Below are 20,041 nucleotides of genomic sequence, written 5' to 3' on the forward strand. Positions count from 1 at the left end.
AAAACTCTGGAGTACAATATTCCAAAAGAATCATGGAAAATCACATGTTAAATAACTTTGTAACTTATCAAAAATCTATCAAACTTGTCAAAACTGGTTAAATGCAAAGAAAATCAAATAAATAATTATAAAAATCTCAATAAAGTGGACAATAACATTGCCCATTGTATGTATTACAGAAACAATACAATATAACCGGTGTTTTAAAACTAACAAAAATATTACATCATACATTACAATTCTATTATACAAGCTTACAACACACTTAATAAATACAAGTTTTTGTCCAAAATTATTAATCAAATTTTAAGAATATAACTTTTGTACTTTTCTTTACTTTCTTTAAAATACATGCATATCAAATGTTTAGAAAAATAAACTTTATGATTTTTGGAAGACCTTTGAACCTGGCATAAAAAACTAATATAAAATATTTACAATGTGAAAAATTTCTTAAATTGGCAACAGTCAGAGGATGGTGGGCTCATTCACATATTTTACTACAATTTAGTTCTGCTGTTTTAAAAGTTTAAAGCTTAGTTATATAATTTTGTTTTTATACTATCCACCAGGAATTTGTTTTATCTTTCCTAGACACAAATATTTACACATATAAAGTAACAGTGGAAAACAAATCAACTTTGCAGTTCACAACCTTCGTAAATTAATGTTTTAAGTGAACTACCCATAATTTTAGTAGGAATGTTCAAAGGTTTTAAAATGTTCAAATGTTCATGTTATTTGTATTTATGTGAAAGTCTGAACATTGAACATTTTTTTTGTTTAAAAACAGCTAACAATATTTTTTTAAAACATATTCTATCTTAATAGTCATTAAAGCTTGAATGTAAGCAAGTGTTTTGTTACTTAATCCATCAAATGACAAAATACATAGATAGCAAAGCTACAAGGACTACTGTAACAACTTTAAGCAAATGTATCAGTAATAAATTGTTTTCATATGTGTGGTTAATAGGCGTAACTATTACTGCTTGCCTTGGTTTAAGTTTAAGCTTCATATACACAAGAAAATATTTACGGTACACTGGAAATGAAAAAAAAAAACAACATAATTTATACAAACATTTTACATTCTTAATTTAACATTAAACAAGATATTACTTTTAACAGTCTTTGTTTCATTTTCATTTCAAACAAAACATGTGATCTACATAAATTTCTTTTTCATTTTCAAAACATCTTTCAATAATCACAGTCATTTTATGGTAATAATCAAAATTGAACTCTCCAGGACACAGTCTCGACCTTTGGTGGTATTATTTAGGCATTTTCAAACCTTTCATATGGATTGTCATCTTTCACAAGACCTGCAAAAAATCAAAATCAACCATCAGTATACATGTATATATACTGAGCCAAAAAAGTTTAGCAACACTTTTTTTTCAATTTTTTTTTTGTTGTTTCTCAAATTTTTTTTTTTAAACATTGATATAATCCTTAGTTTTACCTGTAATTTTAAACAGTCTTACTTTTTTTCTGGATGATTGATTTCGCGCTATTTCAGCTTTGCACGTGTAATTGATGTTTTACCTTCTGTACCTGAATTTTTAAAACAAAATTCAAAATTTTTTTTCACTTATGTTCAGAAATATACCATTGGTAAGAAAAACACATAAACGTTTGAAAACATTGCATGGGGCGTCAACCAGGCCTCCCCGAAAACGACCGTCAGAAGTTTCTTGGAATGGTTGATGCCAGAATGAGTGTTTCTGATGTCGTGGATCGATTTAATGTGCATAAGTTAACAGTTTAGAGACTAACAAACAGATATCGACAAATTGCAACGGCACAGGATAGGTCAATATGTTGTAAACCAAAAAAAACTATCGTCAAGGGAGGAGAGCTACTTTCGCTTTACGTCAACATGTGACAAGTTTTTTCCGGCAATAAGAGTAGTGCATTGATTACGAGCAGCTGCTGGTGTGCCTGCCAATCCTTCATTGATGCACTTAGGGCATGGCCGAGAAATTGATTATGAATAACACTATACTCATTTTCACATTTTGACCCTCCCGAGCTCCATACCAAGAAAATCCTAATGAATGTGAGTGATAAACATTCATGTTGCTTCTGACATGTCATAATTTTATTTTTTTATTATTAAAATCATATGTTGTTACAATTTTGTAATAAAATAAAATTTCATGTTTTTGTTGCTAAACTTTTTTGGCTCAGTATAGTATTGAAGTTTCCATGGCAACTTAATCTTTAAAATCCATTTTTAGTTGCTTTGTTTGGCCGTTTGGGGATCTTTTGGTAGTTCATAATTTTTTTATCCTTAAAAATCTTCTACCAAAATTTGCAGACAACCCTAGCTAGACCTTTTAACATTTTAATGTTTCATAGGTTTTTTGTATTAAATTTTTTTTTACATAAATGTATTTAAAATACAATTTTTGCTATAAAGTCTTCTTGTAAATTATTTATGTTTAGATTCTATATTATGAGCATCATTCTGCATGTTCCTGTGCTTGTTAGGAACCTTGTCACTCACTGTCTTCAGTTATCTTGGAATGTTTTAAAAAGATTTTGTAAAGATGGCAAAATATTTGATACATTTACTCTGTGAAATTTATTTACCAATTTCTGGACTCAGTGCAATTAAGCGCTCGCCACTAGAATATGAGACTTTTTGTTGTTGTTGTGGATTGTATTTACTATAGACTAGATCTATTGAACAATATCTCAATTAATCATAGCTAATTTAGTGAGAAGAAATAGGAAATAGGTTTTTTTGCTGAAATTTTGCATTCTTGCCTTCCATTGATGACGTCAAAAATAACACTATTCGATTTCATAAAAATCTCCATTTTTGACTTTTTGAAATCAGGGTCAGATATTGCCCTTGTATATTTTATTCCTTTCGATGAGTGTTGAAAGCATGATTTATTTTTGTTTTAAAAAAGAGTACAAACAAGTGGGATGTCTTTTTTACATTGAATTCATGACTTTTTGTGTTTTGAAAAATAAAAAAAAATAACACTTGAACAATTTTAAAGGCATATCATAAATAAATCTTTATCAAATCAGAAAGATAAAAATTTATGCCATCAAAAATATTTAAGGTTTCTAAAGCATGATCAAGTAGACAATGTTACATTTATACATTGTACTAATGAAAATTGAAAAAGATGATACATTTAAATACCATCAATCAATGGTTAACATTTTTCTTCATAAATACATTATTGTGAAAAATTCAATATATTTTATGGACCTAGCATCGAGAATGACTAAAGTACATAAACATTCATGGATAACTGATAATTTTGATATAGATCAAAGAAGAGGCTGTCACAACGACAGCAAACCGGATTTATTAATATTTATTTGTGTCCTGGCAATATCACAAGAACCATTACTGATGAATGGTGAAAGTGAAAATCGTCAATATCAAATTTGACCTTCATTTTGTCATCAGTATCAACATATTAAAATTTGAAAAGCTTAGATTGAATGGTTCATGAGTAAATGCAACAACGTGAATGGAAACGCCATTTTACAATCTTTCAAGAACCATAACGCCTGAACGGTAAAAGTCAAAATCGTCATTATTGAACTTGACCTCTATTTTGTCATCAGTAACAACATATAAAAATTTCAAAAGCTTTGGTTGAATGGTTCATGAGAAAATGCACAGACACGACTGGAAACACCATTTTTCAATCTTTCAAGAACCATAACTCCTGAACGGTAAAAGTCAAAATCGTCATTATTTAACTTGACCTCTATTTTGTCATCAGTTACAACATCTTAAAATTTGGGAAGCTTTGGTAGAACAGTTCATGCGTAAATGCACGGACACAACTGGAAACTCCATTTTTCAATCTTTCAAGAACCATAACTCCTGAACGGTAAAAGTCAAAATCGTCATTATTGAACTTGACCTCCATTTTGTCATCAGTAACAATATATTAAAATTTGGGAAGCTTTGGTAGAACAGTTCATGCGTAAATGCATGGACACGACTGAAAACTCCATTTTTCAAGAACCATAACTCCTGAACAGTAAAAGTCAAAATCGCCATTATTGAACTTGACCTTCATTTAGTCGTCAGTAACAACATATTAAAATTTTAAAAGCTTTGGCTGAACGGTTCATGAGTTAATGCACGGACAACATTTGATTGCTGCCCGCCTGACCGTCCAGCCGCCCGACTGCCTCGCCGCCCGCCGTACATCCCCAAATCAATAACCGACATTTTTGTCACAAAAATCCGGTTAAAAAAATAATGTGTTGATGATAACATGAGAAGAGAAATATATATGGCTCACATTCGTAACATTTGTTACAAGCAAGAAAAAACAAAAAATGGAAAATAAAACCTAAACTAAAATACAGAAAAAAAGTAAGTAAATACACAAGGTTTAATTTTTTTGATATGTTAAACAGGGGAAGATCAATTATGCTTTAATGAAAAAATTATCTTTTGTTTTAACAAAAAATGTCCCTTTGCAGCAGTAATCTATAAACTATCTTACTCAAAAATTTTAAATTGAAAATATCAATAGATATAAGTTGCATTATCTAAGTAAAAAACTAAAAACATATATATCTATAAAAAAATAACAGTTTACAACACTGAGTACAACATTTTTCCATACCTTTGATTTCAATTCCTGATGAGGTTAAAAAAATAATAAAAAAAAGTTTCTAGTTAGCTCCAATTTTAAGAAGAGAATGACAATTTGTTATAAGGTACATAAATTACATAACACCAGCTCCAATTGCTTTAAATGGATCAGATTTGTGTTGAAAGTCATGATCAGTCTTAAATTGTGGTGTTAAAATGTTAGAACATTATTATTATATAATTTAATTGAGAGAAAAGAAATAATGTATACCCAGTACAATTATATCTAAAATTGAGAATGGAAATGGGGAATGTGTATAATTGGCATTCAAATTATAAGAACGTGTTTTGAGGATATTACAGTTGTAATAATTTTCTAATGGTGTGACGAAGAAGATATAAGACCACCCTTAACTAGCTTCAGTGATGAAGTATTAGTTTAGCTAAAGAAAAGTGTTGGCTAGCTATGCCAGTGGTCTACAGTTCAATTCAAGACAAGTACAGTGTTGTTTTTTAAAGGAAAACCAAGCTTCTCCTTTTACATTTGGTTTCACTTCCTTATTGAAAAACCCACGGTGTTTATAAGAGAAAAGAGATTTAAGCTAGGGTTTGTTGTTGGATACTGTCATTATGATATGCCGGATTATGTACTATAAGGTGGGGGAAGTCAAGGGGTTCTTCTGTTGACATAACAGTTATATAACAGTCCTCCATTAGATGTGCTAGTACAGTACTCCTTTGGCTCAGTTGAGAGAGCTTTCCAGAGGTCGCATGTCCCCATTGCTGGCTAACACCTTAGTAATTTGTGTAAGATAACCATACACTACCCTTACAAGTGTCAAACATTTATTTCAATTAGTATAAAGACATACCATATTTCCTCCTTATCTCATCTGTTTTGGCTCTTCTCTCAGCTTTCCTAAAATGATAAACAACAAAATGCTCATTGCATAGAATATTATGTGTTGATTATAATATTATGTGTTGATTATAATTAACTCAATCATACTCTATATCTATAAAATTGTTAAATTCTTTAAACCAATATAAAAATAAGGAGATGTGTTCAAATGGAGTGGATGTAAGCAAGTTGAAAATCTCTATTTGTACTGAAAACAGTTTGACAGAATTGTTCCATATTCATATAATAAACAGCTGCCCCATGAGCGCATGATACGCCTTTTGTCTTGTGTGGAAGTTTTATGCAATCATCATAAATAGTTTCTGAAATACAGAGTGACATGTGAAAACCACCTTTTTTAACAAAAAAACTCAATAACTCAAAAATAAAATTTTGAATTATCACAAAAAAGTATTCAGATCTTGAGATAAATATAATTAAGAAGAATGAAAAGTTTTAAGCAATAATCATATATTGTTTTTGAGATACGGAGGGACTTGTGAAACCCATCCTTTTTTTTTACAATAAACTAAATATCACTAAAATAAAATTTTGAATCAAAACCAAAAAGTATACAGATCTTTAGATTAATATAACAAAGAAGTGTGTAAAGTTTTAAGCAATAGTCATAAACGTTTTTCAGATACAGCGTGACATGTAAAAAAATCCTCCCCCTTTTTTACAAAATACTCAATAACTCAAAAACGAAATTTTGAATCATCACCAAAAAGTATACAGATCTTAAGATTAATAAAACTAAGAAGTGTGTAAAGTTTTTAGCAATAATCATATATCGTTTTAGAAATACTGTGCGACATGTGAACCCCCCTGTTTTAGTAACAAAGTCCCGTTACTCAAAAAGTTTTAATCTTATTTTCACCAAAAAGTATACAGATCATTTGACCATCATAAGAAACAACTATATTAAGTTTCATGAAATTTGGATAAGTTGTTCTCAAGTTACGGTGCGACATGTTTACCCAGGACAGACAGACGGAAGCCGGACATTTGTATACCATAATACGTCCTGTAAAAATTTTGACGGGCGTATAATAATATTTCTTAACAACAAGAGTGCACACACTGAAATGTCTCGCCTTCTTTACTAATCATTGATATTATGTTGAAAGTCCTAAGTATAAAGCTTTATTACAACTGTCACATAAACTTAACATTAACCAAGATAGCTAAACAAAGACCAATGAACCATGAAAATGAGGTCAAGGTCAGATGAACCATGCCAGACAGACATGTACAGCTAACAAAGCTTCCATACAACAAATATAGTTGACCTATTACTTATAGTTTAAGAAAAATAGACCAAAACACAAAAACTTAACACTGTGCAATGAACCGTGCAATTGAGGTCATGGTCAAATAAACCTGCGGGACTGACATATAGATCATAATATATTTCCATACACCAAATATAGCTGACCTTTGGCATATAATATTAGATAAAAAGACCAAAACTTAAAAACTTAACTTTGACCACTGAACCATGAAAATGAGGTCAAGGTCACATGACATCTGCCCACTAGACATGCACACCTTACAATCATTCCATACAACAAATATAGTAGACCTATTGCATAAAGTATGAGAAAAACAGACCAAAACACAAAAACTTAACTATAACCACTGAACCATGAAAATGAGGTCAAGGTCAGATGACACCTGCCAGTTGGACATGTACACCTTCCAGTCCTTCCATACACCAAATATACTAGCCCTATTGCTTATAGTATCTGAGATATGGACTTGACCACCAAAACTTAACCTTGTTCACTGATCCATGAAATGAGGTCGAGGTCAAGTGAAAACTGTCTGACGGGCATGAGGACCTTGCAAGGTACGCACATACCAAATATAGTTATCCTATTACTTATAATAAGACAGAATTCAACATTACAAAAATTCTGAACTTTTTTTTCAAGTGGTCACTGAACCATGAAAATGAGGTCAAGGACATTGGACATGTGACTGACGGAAACTTCGTAACATGAGGCATCTATATACAAAGTATGAAGCATCCAGGTCTTTCACCTTCTAAAATATAAACCTTTTAAGAAGTTAGCTAACGCCGCCGCCGTAGCCGCCGCCGTAGCCGCCGCCGCCGGATCACTATCCCTATGTCGAGCTTTCTGCAACAAAAGTTGCAGGCTCGACAAAAAACAAAAAAAAGCATTGTTTGTGTGTAAATAATGGACTTTACTTCTCATTAGCTTTTTCTTTCCTGTCAGCCTTCTTTCTCTCCCATTTTTCATCTTCTTTAGCATACCTATAAATTTAAGTGAATAAAAAAAATAAAAAGTAAATAAACTGATAGTGTTATGAACCAACTTATTTATAAATCAGTAATTTTCTATAGAAAACTCCAGAACAGATGTTCAAGAAATTCAAAAATATTCTCATTTTGAAAATAAAGTTACTTTTAATCTGTATCATTATATGAAAGAATATATTTAGTCTTAGTCTTAGCTAATCCTACAAAATTTAAAATGAATATATAAATATCAAATAACTTGTTTTTGAAAATTATTATTTCTGTTGTTTCACATGGCAAAAGAGTTAACAAATTACTGATTTGACACTTGTATTACACACTTTGAAGTTGTTTCCATTTGCCTATTGTAAACTTGTTCTCAATCATAATTTTTTGATAGCATGTGAAAACAACCTTTATACGCAAACATTTTTATAACAATTTTGTTTTTATCAAATGATGTGGTCAAAGTTTTTTTTCTAAGGAAATAGACCTTAAATAATTTGTGATCATTAAAAAGAAGTTTCTGTGTAATAACTAAAGATTTTTGTACAACATCAGATTTTTTTTGTACAAACAAACTTACTTTTTCTTGTTGTCTTTACAACAACAACAGCAACAGATACACACTGTAACCACCACTATAATCAATCCTCCTATTACACCCATAGATATGATCAGAGCCTCAAAGTTCACTGAAATATAAACCTATAAACTCTAAAACTCCCTTAGATATAATCAGGGCCTCATAGATCACTGAAATATAAACCTATAAACTCTAAAACTCCCATAGATATAATCAGGGCCTCAAAGTTCACTGAAATATAAATATATAAACTCTATACCTCCCATAGATATGATCAGGGCCTCAAAGTTCACTGAAATATAAACCTATAAACTCTATACCTCCCATAGATATAATCAGGGCCTCAAAGATCACTGAAATATAAATATATAAACTCTAAAACTCCCATAGCTAAGCTTTATTACAACTGTCACATAAACTTAACATTAACCAAGATAACTAAACAAAGACCAATGACCCTTGAAAATGAAGTCAAGGTCAGATGAACCATGCCAGGCAGACATGTACATGTACAGCTAACAATGCTTCTAAACAACATATATAGTTGACTCATTACTTATAGTTTAAGAAAAATAGACCAAAACACAAAAACTTAACACTGTACAATGAACCATGAAAATGAGGTCATGGTCAAATAAAACCTGCGCGACTGACATAAAGATCATAAAATATTTCCATACACCAAATATAGTTGACCTATGGCATATAGTATTAGATAAAAAGACCAAAACTCAAAAACTTAACTTTGACCACTGAACCATGAAAATGAGGTCAAGGTCACATGACATCTGCCCACTAGACATGTACACCTTACAATCATTCCATACAACAAATATAGTAGATCTTTTTGCATATAAAATGTAGAGAGTCTTATAACAACAACACTTTAGGGACTGCTGCAGAAAATTTATTGATCGACATGTTTCGGTGCCTAGGGCACCGTCATCAGGATAAAAACAATACATAAAATCATGTTGAAGTACAAAATCGGGTTGTTAAAATTTAAACGTCACAATGTTACAATGGTAAGTAACGTTATTAATAGCAACGTACTGAAAGTGAAAGTGAAAGTTCATTGCAAGTATGTAAATAAACTATAAAAAAAAAATAAAATAGAATGTTTTTGTTGTGAAAATGTTTGTTAAAATTATTCTGCCAACATGTGTGTGTCCTCTTGTATCGTGGAAAGAATAATACAATAAGTTGTCAGGCTGTGTATAGACTGTATAGGTTGTGTGGTCTGAATGTTCTGTTAAATTTCTTCCCCAAAATAGACGACATTTTATCAGCAATTCCGTACCATTTCGACTGGCTTCCCTTGGCCAGAGGTACTGCTTCCAATCGCGTCAGGAATGCTGTAAAATGTTTCGGTCGCCGAGAGTAAAGGACAAAGTATAAATATCACTGGTCTATGTTGAATTTAAACTATGTGTTCGTTCATCAAACTAACGGGAATGGCCAGTAATCCGTAAAAGTGGTTGTATCTCGAGGGTTGTATGTTTGATTAACATATTTTCGGGAGCATCAGATTGAATTTGAAGAATACGAAATCGGGTGCATTTAATTTCAAAAGAATTCTGTTAGAGAGAAATAATTTCCTATCACTGTTCTTTTCCTCCTTAAGGCTCGTTTTGGGTTAAGATGGTCCGTTATTATCTATTTCTTTTCTTGTGGTTGATGGCAGCATTCTCGGAAGGTTCCTGTGGGTGCCTCAATAAAATATAACTTTGTTTATTCTGTGCGAATGGCTAGTATGATTAGCGCTGGTTGCAACGGCGGTTTCCTTACGGAATGCAGGGGTTCACGATAAAAAATAAAATCAATTACAAACGAAAGTGAACCAACGCCTGGTGAGTCTGTAGTACGGTAGAGTCCATAAAGTGGATACCTCGCCGGGTATGCAGGGTCGTTATGATAAAAAAACATAAAATGTAGAGAGTCTTATAACAACAACACTTTAGGGACTGCTGCAGAAAATTTATTGATCGACATGTTTCGGTGCCTAGGGCACCGTCATCAGGATAAAAACAATACATAAAATCATGTTGAAGTACAAAATCGGGTTGTTAAAATTTAAACGTCACAATGTTACAATGGTAAGTAACGTTATTAATAGCAACGTACTGAAAGTGAAAGTGAAAGTTCATTGCAAGTATGTAAATAAACTATAAAAAAAAAATAAAATAGAATGTTTTTGTTGTGAAAATGTTTGTTAAAATTATTCTGCCAACATGTGTGTGTCCTCTTGCATCGTGGAAAGAATAATACAATAAGTTGTCAGGCTGTGTATAGACTGTATAGGTTGTGTGGTCTGAATGTTCTGTTAAATTTCTTCCCCAAAATAGACGACATTTTATCAGCAATTCCGTACCATTTCGACTGGCTTCCCTTGGCCAGAGGTACTGCTTCCAATCGCGTCAGGAATGCTGTAAAATGTTTCGGTCGCCGAGAGTAAAGGACAAAGTATAAATATCACTGGTCTATGTTGAATTTAAACTATGTGTTCGTTCATCAAACTATCGGGAATGGCCAGTAATCCGTAAAAGTGGTTGTATCTCGAGGGTTGTATGTTTGATTAACATATTTTCGGGAGCATCAGATTGAATTTGAAGAATACGAAATCGGGTGCATTTAATTTCAAAAGAATTCTGTTAGAGAGAAATAATTTCCTATCACTGTTCTTTTCCTCCTTAAGGCTCGTTTTGGGTTAAGATGGTCCGTTATTATCTATTTCTTTTCTTGTGGTTGATGGCAGCATTCTCGGAAGGTTCCTGTGGGTGCCTCAATAAAATATAACTTTGTTTATTCTGTGCGAATGGCTAGTATGATTAGCGCTGGTTGCAACGGCGGTTTCCTTACTTACCTTACCGCTGAATCTTCTTCCGTCCTTCAGGACAACCTCCAAAGGAGTAGTAGTAATAATCAACCTCCACCATCAAGAAATAAACAGTTGTATGTACACAATATATACAGTTTTTCTTTTATTTTGTACACAAAATTCCATTCACACACGATTCAATGTTTATCTTCTAGTCTAAATGGGTGGGAGAAGAAATCCTTTTCACCGTAGTTTTTACTGGCGGCTTTAATCGTCTTATCGTACAGTATAGTGTGGAGTGACCCACGCTTACTATGCTATTATAATATTCGTTCATTTTCAGGTTTGATATAGTAGTATAGTGTGGTGGAACCCACGCTTACTAAATATCTTCATACTTTTTGGATGGTTTACATCACAGCTGTTATAATTTTAATTTAACTTTCTTTTTCTCTTTGTGTTGAATTATCGTTCTGGCTCTAATGGAATGAAGGGCAAAACACAGTTTTCGAGATATAAGTTCACAGTTCTGCTCAACTTTCTTATTTAAAATTATATCTGTTTGAAGTTCGTTAATTTTCGAGCAGTCCAGAATTAATTGTAATTTGGAGTCTGTATTGATGTTGTGAAACGATATTGTTGTTTCCTTTATCAGCAGGTCGTCTAGTTGTTTAATGAACGGCTGACGTATATTTTCCAAAATTTTACATTTAAGTAGCAGATGTTCTATATCTTCGTTGTCTTGATCACATAGCTTACACGTCGGCGATTCATGCTTGGTAAAACTTGCACGTTTAGCCTGTGTCATGTATGTACCAGTGACCATTTTAAGTTTAATTCCTATTGATAATGCCCCTTTTGATGGATTGTTGTCATTTTCCAAATCAATGATTGGATGGCAACTTCTCGGTAAAAAAGTATCACAGTTAAGATGAATCAGTGAGGAATAGAATGTACAATCATGAGTTATTCTTTGAACCCAGTATGAATCCGTCTTTTTTTGTATCAATTTCTTCCATTCATATTTACTTGGTGGATTATCCAAGAATTGAAAAATATCACTAAATCCATATTTATATAAAAGTTTTTTGGTAATAACATACCAGCTGTTACTGCTGTCTAATTCAATATGTAGTTGTCTATATGCAAGTTGTTTCTCCACAGATGTTACGGAATGCAGGGGTTCACGATAAAAAATAAAATCAATTACAAACGAAAGTGAACCAATGCCTGGTGAGTCTGTAGTACGGTAGAGTCCATAAAGTGGATACCTCGCCGGGTATGCAGGGTCGTTATGATAAAAAAACATAAAATGTAGAGAGTCTTATAACAACAACACTTTAGGGACTGCTGCAGAAAATTTATTGATCGACATGTTTCGGTGCCTAGGGCACCGTCATCAGGATAAAAACAATACATAAAATCATGTTGAAGTACAAAATCGGGTTGTTAAAATTTAAACGTCACAATGTTACAATGGTAAGTAACGTTACTTGTCGAAACATGTCGATCAATAAATTTTCTGCAGCAGTCCCTAAAGTGTTGTTGTTATAAGACTCTCTACATTTTATGTTTTTTTATCATAACGACCCTGCATACCCGGCGAGGTATCCACTTTATGGACTCTACCGTACTAGACTCACCAGGCGTTGGTTCACTTTCGTTTGTAATTGCTTTTTGCATATAGTATGAGAAAAACAGACCAAAACACAAAAATTTAACTATAACCACTGAACCATGAAAATGAGGTCAAGGTCAGATGACACCTGCCAGTTGGACATGTACACCTTACAGTCCTTCCATACACCGAATATACTAGTCCTATTGCTTATAGTATCTGAGATATGGACTTGACCACCAAAACTTAACTTTGTTCACTGATCCATGAAATGAGGTCGAGGTTAAGTGAAAACTGTCTGACAGACATGAGGACCTTGCAAGGTACGCACATATCAAATATAGTTATCCTATTACTTATAATAAGAGAGAATTCAACATTACAAAAAATTTGAACTTTTCTTTCAAGTGGTCACTGAACCATGAAAATGAGGTCAAGGACATTGGACATGTGACTGACTGAAACTTCGTAACATGAAGCATCTATATACAAAGTATGAAGCATCCAGGTCTTCCACCTTCTAAAATACAAAGCTTTTAAGAAGTGAGTTAATGCCACCACCGCCGCCAGATCACTATCCCTATGTCGAGCTTTCTGCAACAAAAGTTGCAGGCTCCACAACAACAATCAGCTCTTCTAAGTAAGTAAGGAAATGAAAAACATGAAAGAAAAAAAAGTCAATAAGCTGATGAATTACATTTTCTTAATACAAAAAAAAAAGAATACCAGTACAATTTATTCAAACTATCATCTAATTGCCTCAAAAATAAACTAATAAAACCTACACCAACAGACTCCCCATCTAGCATCATCTAGTTGGCACACACTACTTGGTGGCAGCACCTTTCCAACAGGGTATGGAGTACATTGTCTACTAGATTTACAGTACAGACACTGAAAAAAAGAAAGACAAATGTGTTAGATAACAGTACAATTTATATGAAAGACTGACAATAGTAAACTAGTAAATTTAAACATTCTTGGCTTTCAAATTTTTGGATTTGAGCTTACCAAATGAAACTTCATCCCAAAAAGTACTTTTAAGTGTTAAATGTATTCAATTACTAATTAGATGCAGGCGCGGATCCAGAGGGGGGGTTCCGGGGGTTGGAACCCCCCCTTTTTTTTGGACGATCAATGCATTTGAATGGGGACATGTAATTGGAACCCCCCCTTTGTCCTGGGTTAGGAACCCCCCTTTTCAAAATGGCTGGATCCGCCCCTGAGACTGTTGACAAAAAGTTTATACTCTTACAAAACAGGAGAGAATCATACTAAATATGTAACAAAGCAGAAATACAAAAAGTTAATGTATATTACAATCAGTTACAGCTCAGATTTTAAAAAGAAACTGTTCCTGTTCTGAATATTGTAAGGGAAAATGAGTTTGTCTTTAAGTAAATTTATAACTTGCTAGTGTTTGATTTTGGCTATACATTTCTTGTATTTCCATTTTTAAAATAGCATAGTTTCTAGGACACTGAATTTACAACCTGATGACCAGAGTATCCCCTGGGTCAATAATTTTTTTCGCCACCTCTTTCGCCAAATCAATATATTTTTAGCCACTTTATTATTTTTTTTGCCAATTAACATAAATATATTTTTCGTTTTAAATTTACCTTTTTTTCTAACCCGCCTCTCCCTTAAATAAGATGATTTTGTCCCATTATGTCTATGATTATTCTCTAAAACTTATTTTAGAGTCTACATTGTGAGGAATGAACACTAAACTTTTACTGTAAAACAACAGATTTTTTTTTAACTTATAAGGGGGAAGAAAATCATTGTATTTAAAAAACTTTTCTAAATGAGGAGGCCACTATACTTTAATAATAAAGAAGATATAATTCCTAGAATATAACAAAATTCATTTTGATCATTTAATACCAGTCTAGTTCGTTGGGAAAGTTCCTTTAAGAGAAAAATACTGATGAGCCCTTTGTACTAAGAAGTGGTTTAAAAACAAAACAAAAGCTTAAATCACATGAAATTGATCCCTTGTTTCATGTGTAGTCAGTACATTGAAGGGTTTCTCTCATTGGAAGGGTTGTTCAAAACCTTTTGGATATATTTCTTCAAAACGCAATTTTCTTTTCTTGACCATCGTAAATGAAAAAGTTGAGACGTAAAACTATGCTTGAAACACGTGTGTCACTCAAACGACTTTAAAGTAGTCTCCCTAATCAAATATCTATATTAAAAAGTCAAAGGATAATTTTAAAAAGTTTTAAATCGGAGACTTTTCTTGCTTTTGAATTTTTTTCGTCACAACAACAGCTTTCTTTTCTAAATTATCTTTAAAGGGAGAGGAGACCTGTGCGTCACAAAGTGGTAAATAAATCCTTTATGTGACATTTAGCGGAAGCCATTTAACCATATCATTTTGTCAAACAATTCAATCTTTATTAATTAGTCCTTTGTTGTCGATAGCTATAAAATGCAATCAGCGGATTATTGATTTTCTGTCAAAATCTTAACAAGGTCAAGGTGAATTCCGAGTATTGTCTGATCAGGTAAAGTCCAAGAAAATCGAAAAAAAGTAAATAAACAAGATGGAGGAAAATAAATCAGTTATATCTTTCGCCAAACTCTTTCGCAACAGATTTTTATCGCCACAATTATTATTTTTTTTCGCAAATTGCGAAAATGGCGACTGCCAGCGGAAACCCAGCTGATGACTCATGTAGGAACTGTGTCAAAATGATCAGATGGAGAACCAAATCAGATTAGAACTGATATGGTTTACTTTAAAGTGAACATGAGATCTAAGACAGTTTTTAAACCTGACCTTGTGACCTAATGGTGTGACGCTATTGAAGCCCCTTATGAATGAGATTTCACTGATATTCATGTTACAAGTCATTTGCATTAAACATATTTTGACTTGTGTAAGCGGAAACATATTTTCTCTATCATGGTGAAGCCAAGTTCTAATTTACATAGTCATTATATTATCAAAAAATCTTGTCATGCTAAACATTATTGTTACATACATTTTGTATTGTAGCACTACAAGTCATAATTTAAAAAGAATATGGATTTACAAAAATAACATTAAACTCTAACTTATACTGTACCACAGGTTATTGTTTGGGGCTTACCTTGGCAAGCTTCAAGCATGCTTCACAACTACTGTTTCTTGCAGCACATTCTATAAAGATATAACAAATGTTCATTTACAAATAAAATTCTATAAAAATTAGTTTTAATAATGTGTTTAATTTACATTAAGTAACTTTTAGATAGCCAGGCTTTGGTTATCTCAAAGCTAACAATATTTTCATTAATAATATAATGCATTATTGATTGACAGTTATAACCAGCAGCAAATATTACATGAATATTCAACGTTCAATTCTGATATGATATGCAATACATTGTACATGTTTTTCCTGCTATGTCCTATCTGAAAACAACTACAGGAAGACATGTCATACTATCTCATTATTTTTATTTAGTTACATTATTCTGAGGTTTTGCTCTTATTCTTGAATACTGTGTGCTTATCACACAAGTTATCAGAAAAGCAGGAAATACTTATTTTCCAGTACATTGTCCCTCATTCTTTTGTACTTACCCCTCTTTTGATTTTAAAGGGTTGTTCCCAACCTGGTTACATTGTATGTGGACAAAGCCACTTGGTGGTGTTGAAAATATTGATGTAATACCTAGATTTGGTTTTAGAGGTTTATTGTCCTATTGCATATATGTTAACCACATGTTCATTTCATTTGATTATGAATGAAAATTTATAGCCTAGAACTATAAAAAGTGCATGACGATGACTGTACTGTTCCTATAGGAAGCAAGTTAATTCGTACCAACGGAAACTCGTACCACTGGGAAGTCGTACTATTAAAAATATATTAAAAAATATGAATGTTTTATGGTTTTTTTTTTTGTAAACTAAATAAAAATAAAGTTGAATTACTTGAATTTTATACTGGATTTTAAGGAAAGCTTAGACAAAAATACGAATGTTTTTTCAGCTTTATTTTTTAAACTGATCTTTCAAACTAGTTTTAATCCAGAAGAAAGTAAAAAAAAAACATTGCTTTAATTGTACCTTAAGTTGAATATTTATATCCAAATTAAATTAATCAAAGCTGTAATCCTTGATCACAAATCGAATGCTATGTTTACAAATGTTGAAAGCCATGTGCTTTTTGGCTGGAAAATTCGGGAAACCCCTTAACAGGAAACAGTTACATTTCATTGTTATTTATAGACAGTAAGAATTTCATTTTGGAAATCATTTGGATTAACCGTGTTAACTGCTGAGATTTAATCATGAAAAATAAATATTTTCTTGGGGTGAAATTATAATACTTTAAAAATATTACAAATATAAGTAAACCAGTCTGAAGTATTTTCTATCCAGGACCAATAGACAAGGAACATTAGCTACAAATTGGTCATTGTACTTTCAAATTATATATATTTTACAGACTTAAGAGTTATTGAGTGAAAGTAAAGTATATATTCATCATTTAACACCATTTAAATGCATTTAAATAAGTTGGTTCGAGTTAGCAGTGGTACGAGTTTGCATTGGTACGAGGTTTTTTTTTAGTGGTACGAGTTGACGTTGGTACGAGTTTACAATGGTACGGGATAACTATAATTCTTCCTATATACCGACTTTCGTTGTTTTACCTTGTTCTGGTGTTAAAGTTGTGACAGGATGAAGGGTTGTTGGTGCCTCTACTGTGTGTGCATGTGTGGTTGGAACAGTAGTAGCGGAGTCAACTAATGCCAGTAATAGGAAACCACAAATAAAATAAAAGATATTCATTTCTGTATTTCAGTGTTTATCCAGGAAGTAACGTTTTGACTTCCGGTATATGTATTCTTTCACCAGACTGTGAAAGACAATATAATTTGCAGAGATCATGTTGGTAATACGACATCAATAATTGCAAACATTTATACACATATTTTTCAAAAGTATTTTTGGATATTTAGGCTACTTGACGTATAAAGTAGACATTTATTAGAGGACTACTTTTTTTAATCATGTGACATACGAGAAACAATCTGAAGACCAAAGATTAGTTTCATAAGGAAAACGCCACAACTTAGAATATAGATATTTGTATCTGTGAGTACGTTGAAGATACCAATTCTGGCTTTTACTCAACGGGATATATAAAATAAATAACTGTATGACCTTTTTGTTCCTTATTGTATAATATTCTAAGAAATTTAAGAGTAGATCCAGAAGTTTTATCGGGAAAATTTTACTTCAAGTTCAGTTATTACTATTTTGTGTCTATTATAAATTTATATAAATCTTTTTAAGTTTGGATCATACGAGACAAAACGCCAAATAAAGTTATTCTGTAAACATTTAATTTTCACCCCTTTTTTCTCTTATCTTCCAAAAATTAACCCCTTTTTTTCTCTAATCTTCAATTTTTTTGCCCGTTATTCTCCAATCTTCATTTTTAAGAGCATTATTGTCTAATCATTTAACCCCATCCAAACCCTCATCTATTATAATTTATCAGAGATAAATGCAAAAACGAGAAAAAATAGAAAATAAAAAAATGGGTAAAAATCGTCACCATGCAAAGAGCAATAACTCTAATTAACAAAGGACTGAACGGATATATAGGCAATTGGTAGGGATCACCATTCTGAACCTTGGTGCTCCTATCAGATTTTCTCTATTTAGAACGGTTTCAAAATAATAGGCACAACTTGCATTTCCCACCGATGATCTAATTTTAGCAATGTCGGACATCTTGGTTGAGAAGACATTTAAAACTAAGTACCCCAATAATGATTGTGGTCAAGTATTTGGCCCAGTAGTTTCAGAGGTGTAGATTGCAAATGTATTTGCTGCAACGCTTATTAAGCATTTGTCGCAAAGGAGAAATGTATATAACTACGCTCGATACACTTACTGGATGTGTGATGAGATGCCTTGATACTCTTACTGGATGTGTGATGAGATGATTATATATTTTCTCCTTTTCAACATTTTATGTACATGTCGGCAATATAAAAGTTTATCGACAGGTTGTATGTATTCCCACGAGCACAAATTTTGCCCCTTTGAGAACAGACTTGTTTCTATAACTGTTATGGATTACAGTTTATGGCCAAACTCAGTAAAGAACCGTCTAAACCCTTTTAATAGATCATTTTTAATAACAATCACCGTTATCTTGATTTTTATTGTTCTTTAAATAATCAAGAATTCCCAAGAAAATATACTGCAGTAATTTACCCAAAAGGAACTTATCTTTTAAAAATAAATCAAATTATCACTGCAATAACTGTATTCCTAGATTTAGATATTTCAGTTTTACACAAGAAACTCTACACAAAAATAGACGAAAAAGGCGCTAATTTTTCTTTCCATATTGTTAATTTTCCTGTTTTGGACGGTGATGTTCCTTTGGCACCGTCTTACTGTGTTTATATTAACCAATATGTTCGCTATACTCTCGTTTTGGATTTAAATGAGTGTAATTTATGTATTATTAGTAAAATATTAAATCAGAAATTTGAGTGACTGGATATCGTCAATATAAAATAGTGAAATAAATGGAATTTGTTAGATGTTTTTTGTTTTTGGTCATTGATGAGATTATGTACGAAGTCTACTTCATATTAGGTTTAATTTAAGATTTAAATTATTTAATTAGCAAAACAGTGAAATTTATATTTTACACCTCAGTAATCACACTGGTTCAAATTAGATTTTCGTTAGTATAAACTCTTGCATTAAATTTACTCACTATATTATTTCGCTCTTTTTATTGGATATAAACTTTTCCTTTGTTGTTAATTGTTTATTTATACTATTGCAAAGTGTTTTCTTTACATTTTTGAATTTGATATTACGTTGAAATTACCCACCCTCCCTCCCTCTTAAATTTTTTTTCCTTTTATAAATTTATAGCGGCGGATGTTTGCCAAAAAATTTGGTTATATATCTATGTTTATGTATTTTCATTTGTGTATTTAATTATTTATGATATATTGTATTTTGTAATATATTGAAAAAATATTTATATCAGGCAATACAAATTATACCTATTGACTTCCTTTTATTTCGCCCACTTGATAATTGCAAAACAACAGGTTGTCCTGCAGGGGTGCACAATTAGTACCCATTAGTATTAGAAGGTGATAAAAGAGGGACGAAAGATACCAAAGGGACAGTCAAACTCATAAATCTAAAACAAACTGACAACGCCATGGCTAAAAATAAAAAAGACAAACAGAAAAACAATAGTACACA

General features: G+C 32.0%; 1 protein-coding gene across 1 annotated transcript; it reads right to left on the reverse strand.

Annotated features, from left to right (window-relative positions):
* Positions 1-1,073: 1,073 nt before the first annotated feature.
* LOC143065292 (pituitary tumor-transforming gene 1 protein-interacting protein-like) lies at positions 1,074-17,630 on the reverse strand. Its single transcript, XM_076238786.1, has 7 exons — positions 17,443-17,630; positions 15,888-15,937; positions 13,569-13,677; positions 8,348-8,456; positions 7,711-7,776; positions 5,467-5,513; positions 1,074-1,328 (listed from the first exon to the last, which is right to left on the reverse strand). The coding sequence occupies exons 1-7, from the start codon at positions 17,579-17,581 to the stop codon at positions 1,282-1,284; spliced, it is 567 nt and encodes a 188-aa protein (XP_076094901.1). The 5' UTR covers positions 17,582-17,630; the 3' UTR covers positions 1,074-1,281.
* Between the last annotated feature and the right edge of the window lie 2,411 nt (positions 17,631-20,041).

This window comes from Mytilus galloprovincialis, chromosome 2 (genome assembly GCF_965363235.1).
Source record: "Mytilus galloprovincialis chromosome 2, xbMytGall1.hap1.1, whole genome shotgun sequence".
Lineage (NCBI taxonomy): Eukaryota > Metazoa > Mollusca > Bivalvia > Mytilida > Mytilidae > Mytilus > Mytilus galloprovincialis.

Bases quoted from the DNA above. Each gene is read 5' to 3' on its own strand.
- LOC143065292 (XM_076238786.1), bottom strand. From the start codon at position 17,581: ATGAATATCTTTTATTTTATTTGTGGTTTCCTATTACTGGCATTAGTT. The intron at 8,457-13,568 runs GTAGGTTTTATT...TTTATATTTCAG, and splicing joins TAGATGGGGAGTCTGTTGGT to TGAACTTTGAGGCTCTGATC. The intron at 1,329-5,466 runs GTATGTCTTTAT...GATTTTTTGCAG, and splicing joins TGAGATAAGGAGGAAATATG to GTCTTGTGAAAGATGACAAT.